Source organism: Haplochromis burtoni, unplaced genomic scaffold (assembly GCF_018398535.1).
Source record: "Haplochromis burtoni strain Fernald_Lab_line unplaced genomic scaffold, NCSU_Asbu1 Contig_116, whole genome shotgun sequence".
In the NCBI taxonomy this organism is placed as follows: Eukaryota; Metazoa; Chordata; class Actinopteri; order Cichliformes; family Cichlidae; genus Haplochromis; species Haplochromis burtoni.
In genome coordinates this window covers 978,581-990,169 of record NW_024582477.1, presented here as the reverse complement: position 1 = coordinate 990,169, position 11,589 = coordinate 978,581, and the positions used below count along the sequence as shown (strand labels likewise).

At 43.3% G+C, this 11,589-nt stretch overlaps 1 protein-coding gene across 1 annotated transcript in view; it reads right to left on the bottom strand.

Annotated features, from left to right (window-relative positions):
• Positions 1–11,589, bottom strand: part of LOC102296692 (calcium-binding mitochondrial carrier protein Aralar2) — a 55,412-nt gene that overhangs the window by 5,088 nt on the left and 38,735 nt on the right. Inside the window, exons 15-16 of the mRNA XM_014335596.2 lie at positions 7,524–7,664; positions 4,107–4,245 (exon numbers count right to left, since the gene is read on the bottom strand). Of these exons, the coding sequence (XP_014191082.1) occupies positions 4,107–4,245; positions 7,524–7,664 (280 nt within the window). The remainder of the gene's footprint in view (positions 1–4,106; positions 4,246–7,523; positions 7,665–11,589) is intronic.

Sequence of the window (11,589 nt, the reverse complement as noted above, 5' to 3'; positions counted from 1 at the left end):
CAAAGTGCTTGCTCATAGGGGGTCATATGATTGTTGGGTTTTTCTCTGTATCTATGAAGCGCCTTGAGGCGACTTATGTTGTGATTTGGCGCTATATAAATAAAATTGAATTGAATTGAATTGAAAAACATGAATGGTTTTATATTCACATTCACTAAATCCTGAAACCTGACCCCGAAAGGATCAGTGAGACACTGCTCTTCACTTTTACAGTCATAACTAGACTGGATTTTGAGAGCAGCTGAATCTTGTGCTTTACTTTGCAGCCGTGTCTGCTAAAGCATTACTTCTGGAATTAGAAGAACACCCTGCTCCCAAACCAAATATCCCACTAGCTGTGATCTGGTTCTTGGTCCCTTCTGTGCCATCTCACTTAAAAAAGAAATCTGCAAGCATTAGAGACAGACAGAGCTCATGGGCTGCAAAACAACAACAAACGCAAAGAAGTATTTTTGCGTAGCTGCACACATGAGCAACAGGATAAAGGACGTGAAGCAGGAAAACAAGAAAACTGCAGTGGACTTCTCTAACCTCAAGACCTGTGGCTGTGTGCCACTTATGTAAAACGGGAATGTTTCCAAGCTTTAAAAGTCACGAGAAAAATCATTATATTTGCAAGTGCTTTAGCTATCTACAGTAACTTGCTAACATATCTAACAACTGTGGGAGCTAAAAGAATCTCCTGACATAAAAACATGAATAATTTTCACCAACTAAAAGCAACTTTAGGCCTTAGTCGCATACTGTGTGCCTGACTGTTTTCTCTGTCTTTGTTTTGAGACAATGACGCCTCACACTTTCTCTTCACTTCCTTCCTCTGGAAGAATCTGCGTAGTTTCCAAATATTTGAAATGATCTTCACCTTGTTTACTTAGTCTTAATGGCTCAGTCAGACTAGAGTAAAAAAAAAAATTTTCTCGGTTAGAAAAAAAATTAGTTGTAGCAACCAGCTGACTGCAAGACAAGACAGGTGGGAGGCAACCTGTCTCCAAACCACCGCAGCCTGACTCAGACTGACTGCAGTCACTCTCAGGTAGATGGGCAAATGTTTGCAAATAACTGCTGCCAGATTGCCAACAACACGTTGCAATCAATCTGAGTCAGTCTGGGTTGATAAGTGCAAATCATCTGCACTGTGTCTCTTTGCAATAGGGGGCTCAAGCCAACTGGTTGCAAACAAATTTGTAAATTTCTGTTTTAATTCTCTGAGGTTCTGGGTGGAGTCTGAATGTAATTAGTCGGTGTGCCTTTATATGTAAGCAGACAGCAACAGATTTGCTAATTTTGCTACATTTGTCACAGTTAATTGCCGTATTATCACAGAGAGACAACCTGCCAACTTGACTCCAATCAAGTGCAAACTGAGAGCAGGCAGACTCTGTCTTATCGATGTTGATGCACCAAAGTGGCTTTTGAGACGGCGCTGACTGTGAGCGGTTGCCGAACTTGTGTCCAAAGCAAGGTTCAAGTAAAACATTCAATTTTCTGCCGGGAAACAATTAATATTCCCGCCATATTTCACAGTGACAAAACAAGCGAGTGGATATTTCTTACACCCCCACAGCTCGGCCAAAAATCCCCTCCCTCCAATATTTATCCCATTCGGAGCTAACGCGAGCTGGAGATGTCCACGCTACATTCTTCACAGACCAGAGTAATGCCTAGCTAAATAATGCTGTACAAACTGAGCGTGTAATTCAATTTCCTGTGCTGACTGTAAAACACTAATTGCCAGAATGCTGCAACCGCTGATAAATATATGTGAAAGAAAGATGATAAATGCGTCAAAGTAATGAAAAAAATAAAGAAGTCATGAGGCTCGTTTCAGTCTGTGAGCCGTGGCTGCCAGTCTTGCGGTGAGAAAGTAAAAGTTGGAAGCGAGGCAGGATTTATGATTTTTTTTCCATGTTGCCTTGCGTCAAAAAGAGAGTGCTGCTGACACATCTGAGGATTCAAAATAAATAGTCAGCCGTTCATGCCAATGCTGTAAAGCTTTTGAACTTGGCAGGGCTGTTATTAAGGATAAATCAAATATTTAAGCCTTTCTTTGGTTAAATCATCTTTTTATGCAATGGATAAAGCTCTTAAATCATAACTGATTGTTTTGCTGTTCCAGTTCTCCTACAGGCAGGACGGGACTGTTCACCCTGCTTCTTTAACAGAGCAGTACGCGCGACCATCTTTGTGCATGCGTGTGCGTGTACAGTATATGACGACTGGAAAGCCTTCATCCCGGCCCGGTTGGCTGGCAACCGAGGCGCTTCCCTACAGCACAGCTCCAGAAACCCCAGTCCCCAATCACTGAGCTCTAATTAGCAGCTACCGCCATGGAGCCTGCGGTCAAAGGCTGCCTGGCTCCCAAACTCCGAGCTCTGCTACTGTTACTGCGGGCTCGCGGACGTCTGAAGCAAGAGCAGAGCGAAACCTGCTCTCGCACTTTGTTCGAAACGGCCAAAGATTTTATTTCATAAATGTCAGGGCTGTGCACGTCGCATCGGGGGCAAAGCTTTTAGCCTTTCGGGCTCGCTTGGAATGGTCAGTCACTTTACAAGCCAAAGCACTGGTTTTCAAGCCAGGGGCAAACACTAAAAGGCTAAGCTATTAAAATGCAACATAGGACTGTGTAGACTAAACAAATGACCTGCAGAGAACTTGCATAAAACATACCATCTGAGATCCAAACAGTAATGGGTAATGGCAGGTAATAAAAATGTATGCTGTACTGTAACATGGCCGGTTATAATGGTGGTGTAACAAGGGGCGATCCAACAGTGCTGTTTTACAACTTTACAGAAACTGCAGTACATATTTATACAATATAAATATATACACTCACCAGCCAATTTATTAGGTACACTTACATAGCCATTTTCTAGATTCCCACACACACAGCACTTTAGCTGCACACCCTCACACTCTGATGCACACAATGATGGCTGCTATCTTGCCCGTGGATACCTCAACACGCACAGTAATCTGCCTGAGTGTACTTTCACCTCCTGGAGGACCCAGGGGTCAAACCACTGACCTTACGTTAAGTAGATGACTCTACGGCTTAGAGTCAACAAGGTGCTGGAAATAGTTTCACCACATCCCAAAGGTGCCCTGGTGGCTCGAGATCTGGTGGCTGTGGAGGTCATTTGAGTACAGTGAACTCACTGCAATGTTCAATAAACCAGTTTGAGATGATCTGAGCTTTGTGACATGGTGTGTTATCCTGCTGGAAGCAGCCTGAGAATATGTATGTACACTGTAGTTGTAAAGTGATAGGATCGCTCAGGTAGGCTGTGGTGTTTAAACAACGCTGAACTGCCACTAAGGCGACTAAGATGTGCCAAAAATATTCCCCACACTATTAAATCAACACCAGCAGCACGGACTGTTAGAAAGCTGCATAGATCCATGCTTTCATGCTGCTTATGCCAAATTCTGACCCTACAGTCTGAATGTCATAACAGAAATCAAAGCTCATCAAACCAGGCAACCTTTTTTGAATCATATAGCATACACGTGTGTATGTGTGTAATATGTAATCACATTGTATATTGTCCTATTGATAGGAGTGGCACACAGTGTGGTTATTTATCTGCATACTTTGAGTCAGCTGAAAACTGCCGGTCCCTCCTCCTTTGACCTCTGACATTAACAAGATATTTTCACCCAGAAAACTGACGCTAACTGTATATTTACTCTTTTTCAGACCATTCTCTGTAAAAGAGATGGCTGTGTGAGAAACACTCATGCTCAATCTGAACTTCAGCAGGTCATCTTGACCATTTTTACATGTGTGCATGCATAAAATGTGTGCCAGTAAGTGCTTACTATGCAATACATATACATATAGATGCAGATCTGTTTGGAGGTACACCACATGTGCAGGGGTCAGACATTAGACACTCTTCATTTGACAGTGGTAGACAGTGATTAAAATATATTAAAATACAAATACAGCAAAAGCACATATAAAATCAATGCTTTCTATTTTAATTCAAGCACTCTAGCCTCTGATCTTATATACAAACTACTTTTTACCTCTAAATTTTATACTAGTTTGTCCTTCTTTTTATATTGAAGTGTAAAGGCTCCAGGGGATGGACGTACTTTACCTGCCAGAGCTCCGGCAAACAGCATCCTGGCTGGCCCTATTCTTCCATCCTCCTCAGTGAGGTAAGCCTTGGTGTGGGCGTAGCAAGGGAAGTAGATAGCCGAGAAGGGGATGTCCCGCAGAAAACAAACCTTGGAACCCTAAAAAGAAAGTTAGCGGGATACTTTGGGTCAAAACACTGGGTTAAAAGTTGAGCTCCCAGAAGGAGAAAACAAAGACAAGAATAAACACAAAGGGGAGCAAAGAAAGATTAATGAAGCTCAGGGGATTTAAACCTTGATTTCTGGCTGAGTTCTCTGAAAATAAATTGCAATTTCTCGCCACAAAATTAAACAATCTGTTCCTGAATCACATATCCAAGCATCAACTGATGTTACCACCGTTTAAGCTACTTCCAAAAGACCCCTGCAACTCATGAGGCAGAATGAAATGTGGGCCGAAGACATGGCAGAAAAATCATGTCTCTCCATATGCAAACGATCAGTGCTCTCAGCGGCAGGTGAGGGGGCGGCTCCAAACGCAAAGCTATGAAAAAAAAAAAAAAAAAACCAAAGCAGAGGAAGGCAGACTGGCTGGCGAAGATGGATCCTTGTCTGCGACTGTAAACAGCACTATATCATCAAGCCTATAGAGTTTCCTGCTGTACTTTAAACCTGCTGGCTCACTGCCAGCTTTTTGACACAGCAGCTACAGTCAACAGAAGGCGTTTAAAGACCTCGCCAGAGTCTCCCTGTTTTGGACAGGCTTCATTTAACTCCCATGGGATAATCCTTTGGTTCCTCCCTGACACATACACACATACATACAGAGGATTGGCAGATACCTGGGCTATCTCTTTCCCTCTTTTTCTCCTCTGGCACTGCTTGTTTGCCTGTCCCTCCTGGCCGAGGCCCATGTGGCTGCTGAAAGCCTCGAGATCCTATCGAGGCAGGACAGACAAGCAGCGTCACAGGGACTGGGGATGAGAAGTTTTAAAAGCAGGTTTAAGGTGTTCAGTTGGGTGGACCAGAGACAATGAGCCGCTTTACAGTAGTCCTTTAATACAGAGATGAAAATTAAATTATTATTTTAATACAAAAACAGAGCCCGACCAGTATATGGATCAACAGATTATCGGTTGATATCATCAGTATTATCGATAAAGGTATTTACAACAAGTGATAAATAGAATTTTTTTAAAAAAAGATGAGGAAATAACACCATCCAACAATTTAACGAGTGGTGATGTTGCATAGTTTCTCCATCAGGGGGCACTCTACAACTTTCCTGTTGACAACACACATGCGCACACAAACTTGTTGTAACCATAAAGGAACTTTATTTTTAAATTCAAGTGTCATAATATTTTAGTGCTGACTACACCTAACAAATTTCAGGGAAACAGGATTTTGAAATCTCCAAATATCGGTCCTAAAAATCTGATATCGGTCAGATTCTAACACGAAATCCAAAGCTCTTACGTTACTTGCAGGTAACGTGATATACAGTAACTTCACATACATGAAACATTATCTGGTTCGATATCCCTACAGTGACAGCTTCTCCCACGGATGAATGGTGGCGCTAGAGCGTTAGTAACCATACCAACTGGTAGCTCCACCAGCTGAGGGTGAGCATCAGGATAATTACCCTGACAAAGGCAGCTCTGTGCCTGGGTGCAGCCCCTCCGGAGCCAGCCCGTCTGGGGCTTGCAGGCTGGAGCGCGTCTCCTCCCCACCTCTCCTCCACCACCACCATCGCCGCCAACACTGCTACTGCTTTCTCAATGCACTTTGTCTCCTCTCTGTGCACTGGGAGACGAATGCAATTAAGTATGTGCACGAGCATGAACGCATACATGCACTGGCACTGCTAACACAGCGTTTGGCAGCATTTTCACAAACAGGTGAATGGAGACAGCAGCTATGTGTGGACACACACCTCACGGTCATAAATTACCACCCAAACACGGTGACAGGTAGACAGAGACGTGAGGAGGCTCCACGGTCTTTTACGGCCTCTTAACAGAACCCAAAGGTTTGTTTGCAAGTTGCCACAGCAGCAGACGCATGGACCAATCACTAAATAAATAAAAGGAATATTAAAGTAATAGTCTAGTGCAATAAATAATCAGCAGACATATCTGAAAAATAGTTTACTACCTGGAATTTAAGGACAGACATGCTGCCACACACCAAAACAAAAAAAAGTGTCATCTTATTTAAGTAAAACATGACTAATTAATGTAACCACAGGTATTAGATTGACATTTTCACAGTTGATTGCGTTTACAGTTGAGGTAGAATCTCTCCCACCAAGCTCCATTAGGACTTATTTATGTAACTCAATTAGACAAGCTCTGTTTCACCCCCGGGACTAATGTCCCTGTCAAGCCAGTTAAGCTGCTAATGTTAGCGTTAGCCACAGCTCATTCACTGGCTCCCCCCAGCTCTTTCTGCTAACATCTCACTGCTTCAAACAGACCAGGGTTAGAAGTCCAAATATTTACAGGAATAGTAATTATTGAAAAAACAGGACATACTCTTTGTAATACAACAAAGATTGCTAAATTAGCAACAAGTTATATGCTCAAATAGTACACTATAATTTTTAGCCTTGCGCCACTGAAAAATACCAATTATGGCAATTAAGGTTAAATACAGCTTTTAGCATAAATTGTGCCGTTTGTGGTTCTCAAACAGACCACAATGAATTGTCAAATTAAATGATAGCTGATGTGGGGTAAGGTAATGCGTATAATTGAACAACAGTTAATAGAAAAATCACATATGATTTAGTCACAACATTATTAAGGAACAATAGATTGTTGTGAAGTTGCAAGGCCAATCAAAAGAGAAAAGACAATCTAGGAGCAAAGAAAAACAAATCAGCCCGAGTTTCTGTCTCTTTCAACTGCATCTGAAGACGTACGAGTTTTAAATTAAAAAAAAAAAAAAGAAGCTGAATATCATCCCTTCTCTGTCTTGGGAATGATCTCGTGTCTTGTGTTATAATGAACTTACAGATCATTTCTCTAGTCTACACACCGGCAAGTTTGAGTGCGACAGACTGACATAAAACCGGGACTTTCAGATTCTCCTCCCAAGCTAACAGACGACTGTACACACATACTGTAGGCAGCTCCAGTGTGTCCAGTCCACACAAACTACACCGTGACCTTAAATGGGTCCTCAGCAACATTCACTCGAGGGCTTTGAAGAGCTTACTGTAGTAAAGAACTTACACCAGAAATCTCATGGAAACTTTTCATGGACAAAGACCCATGTAAGAATATTTTGATCATTTACACTTTAGTGTGGACCTGAATTAATGACCCTAATCTTAAGTATATATTTTTTTAAAAAGCTCCATATGAGGACCATCAAACAAAATATATACTAACTACACCTTCACCTCCCATCACAGAAGTGTTTCCCACCTTGTAAAGCCCAAAGAAGCCCAGGTCCCTGATGACCGACAGAGCGCTGACCCTCGGCCCCGTGGTGATCTCTCCTGCCACCTGCAGATGGATCTTTACTATCTCCAGAGGGTTTGTGAAGATCACCTGGGATCCTCCAGCCTGGAGGAACACATAAAAAACACAAACAAAGCGAACTTCAGAAAAAGGGAAACCCTCACTTCAATCGCTGCAAATTAAACCCAATTTCAATGACGGCTTTGTCTGTGCTTTAACGTGAGAATTCAAGTGTTGCCCCAGATCCACTTAAGCGATTTCATTTCAACATAACGTGTTGAAATAAAAATCATTATGAGACAAAACTGCTACAATTATCTGGCTTATGATGTAATTTTAGCAATGTTGCAGCCTCAGCAACCGACTTCAAAACAAACACGGAGAGAGGAGGAGAGTACCAGGAATATCCAGCTGATGCACGCGAGTCTGTCAGCTGTTTGTCTTCATCACCCAGACCCTGCGGGGACTCCGACCTCTCTTTTTCTCCCTAACCTCTCTTTTCACATCATCCTCCAAACCTGTACTTGTGATGGTGGGCGGGGGGGGGGCACCACCACAGCAAGTTCAGGCTGGTTTCTGTGTCTTTTTGTGGTCAGCAGTGCTTTTAAGTGTATAAGAGGTAGCTGCTGTGAAGGAGTTGGGGCAAGACAAATGGTTAGCTGTGCAGTGGGGGGAGCATGGCGGCATTTCCAGGACGCTTCGAGACACTGGGAAATGGAGACAAGATCTTTATTTATTTTCCTTTTTTACCCCCTTTCACCAATTCTCTGACTCTCTCCCCGTTTCTTTCTTTGACCTGCTCTCAAAATGATCTCTCTCATCTTGTCCAATATCGTCCGCCTCTGCCAACGGTTGCCAGTGGTTACCGAATCTACACGCAAAAGGGCGGCACATCGCAATTAGATAGCAATCGGTTGCCATGGCGCCACTTCTGTCTTAAATAGGCCTGGTCTGTTTGTTGTTGTTTCTCTCCCTTTCTCCCCCTCCTTCGTTTTGCATCGTTATGAATGATGGATTGTGCTCGTCACCTCTTGCCTTACGGGAAGCTGCAATCTGCAAACGTGAGCACCGTTTTTTGCTTTGAGTCCCCCGGCTTTAAGCATTACCACGTACTGCTTAAGAGGAGGGAGGGAGGGAGGACAGACAGAGAGATTATAATCGTCTCATTGAAGGTGTGTGTGCAGCTGCTTTTTTTAAACAACACAAAGAATAATGGGCTACAGCTTCCCTTCCAGACCAAGAGAGCGAGAGAGAGAGGGCTGTGAATAGCAAGAGGGCTGCTGCATCTCACAGCTAACTCTTTATGACTTGTTTTATGGAAATAACCTAGTTGATTACATGCTGGCTAATAGCGCAAGCATTAAGAGGCTATTGGCCCCGGCCCTTAGCAGTGCTGGCTGCTTCAATTGGATTCAAATGAGACTGGAGATGGAGGAGATAGAGATGTTGTTTATTCGAAATGGGTAAACAACAACACTGTTCAGAGAGATGAGCTGACAATTAGATCTGACAACATGAGATAAAAAGGAGTGGTTGAGGGGTTTTTTTTGGTGCTGTTGAACCACCCCAGAGTCCTGCATAACTCTGGAGGGCATGCGGAGAAGGAAAAAAAGAGTGAAATGCACAGAAAATAGCGAGTCAGACAAATAAACAAAAGGTGCTAATGAGAGAGAGAAGAGGAGCAGTCAAAACAAGAGAAGTGAAGGAAAGGTCGAGACTGAGGCAGAGAGGTTGAGGGTTGTGATTATGGAGTGACAGCGTCGGCAGTCCTCTGATGATTCCCAGGTAATTACAAGGCAAGGTGATCCTCGGAAACCTGGGACGTCAGCACCTTATGCACGGATCGCAGCTCCTTGGCCGTGTGTGTGCTGGAAAAGGAGCTTAGTAAAAGTTTGAGGACCCGCCCACCATCAACCCTACACACGTATGCCGACCACGCATTTACACAGGAGATTAGCACCAGCTAAAACCCCCCCACAAAAACACAAAAAGAAAAAAAAAGAAAAAAATGTAACCACAGTCTATAAATGATAATCACAGCTTCATTTGTTGCCGTGGCGTGCGCATGTTAGATTCACTGATAATGTTTTCATAACTCATGTCAGGCCTGAATAAGAAACTCATTAAAAACCACAAACGCAAACTGTAACACATTCACAATGAATGGGAACAAACAACCCCGCTCCTCCGGTCAGCAATGACCCAGCAAGTATTTCGTGTAACTTAAGTCCTGAAACGCAGGCCAGTTACTGCCAGATAAGCATCCACCCAGCTCGGTAAACGGAGCATGCCATTCTTACCAAATAATCATTAGAAACTGGCAAACCCGCACCGGAGCTTAATGGTGCTGAGCCGCAGGTTTAAGGACAGAAAAGAGGAGGAGGAGGAGGAGGAGAAGGAGCGTGAGAGGTGAGAAGAGAAAGAAAAGGGACCTAAAAACCAACACTTTGGGGCAGATAAAGATGAAGATACTGACATATGAAAAGTTTTCTTCGCAGAAAGCAAACATATCTTCTCTTTTTCTTTCTCACTTCTCCTTTTTTTCATCTTTACAGACTGTGAATCTGAGGCCGACATCGTGGTCCAAACCAACACTTTCACAGCTACCAAATGATATAAACAGATTTCATGTGCTGTGGCTGGAGCCTCGCTAAAACAGGGTTCAGGGAGGTTTGACGTCTGTGTGTGAGTGTGAGAGCGTGTGTGTGTGTGAGGGCAAAACGGAAAAGTGAGGACACTTTTTCACCCCTCTTCAAAGAAATGTTTGAGGGTTTGGACTCATTTTTTAGGGTTAAGATTAGGTTCAGCGCTATGTTAAAGTTGGGGTAACGAACTGATTTGTTAAGGTTAGCATAAGGGGCTAGGGAAGGCAACTGGTCCTCATAAAGATAGCCATACATGTGTGTGTAAGTGTGTGTGTGTGTGAGTGTGCATGTGTGTAGATAAAGTGGCAGGCAGAGTGCAGTGCCAGCACTAACACCGGGGCCTCAGCCAGGATGAAAGGAGCTGTCACGACGGCTCACGGAGGAAAAGAGGAAAAATCCATCCATCCACACTCCTCTCCTCTACATTTATCCTCCTCCCCTCTCTCTGCGACTTTTATGGTTCTGCTTTTAAATTCATACGAGTTATTATTATTATTATTATTATTTTTAAAGGCAACCACTATTCTTCACACCCAGGACACCACAGAGCATGTCCTAAGTATATTTACTTTGCTGTACGTTTTCCATTTCTCTCTCTCACAAAAGAAAATCGCCATCCAGAATGTAAGTTACAGCAAATGTAGTGTGCCATAACATTTCTTAAACATATTCCCAGAACTAATAAGGTCAATTGAATGTGCCTGAGTGGAGCTAAACCCATAATGACTTGTGTATCCTGAAATACTTTGCTTTAGTGATCAACATCAAAAGAGGGTTCAATGAAAGACCTTCTTTCATTTGGCCTGGCTAAAGCTGCCAGCCTTGTAGGACCGAGTGTGTGTGTAAAAAAGAGAGTGTGTGTGTGTGTGTGCACATGCATTGGGGGGTAAGTAGGGTGGGGCAGGGGTTAGACTTTGACAGGTCAGTGATCAAAACCCATGATTGGAGGGGGAGCAGGTAACAAACTGAGTAAGGGGGGACTCAGGTATCAGCAGCTGTCAATCTTTGTGTGTGTGTGTGTGTGCTTGTAGTACTCCTCATGCACACACACCTCTCTGAGCATGCACAGTGTGTGTGTGTTTGCTCTTTCGAGTGTACAGGTTCCATCAACAAATAGCAACCCCTGGACTCCAAAACAAGTCCATGTCTGTCTGCTCAACTGTCAGCATAGTTAAGACATGCATGCCGACTCAATACTGCACACACTGCCTGAGTGCTGTGCAGCATCACTCCAACACAGTGCACTCTGGAAAGGCAGAGGGTGCACACCAAAATATGTAATTTGACTGTATTTGATTATGCTCATAATATTTTCTTAAAAATGACTCGGCCTTTTGTGTCTTTTCAGTAAAAAGGGAGTAAAAAGCTCTTTCGTGTGTTTTTAT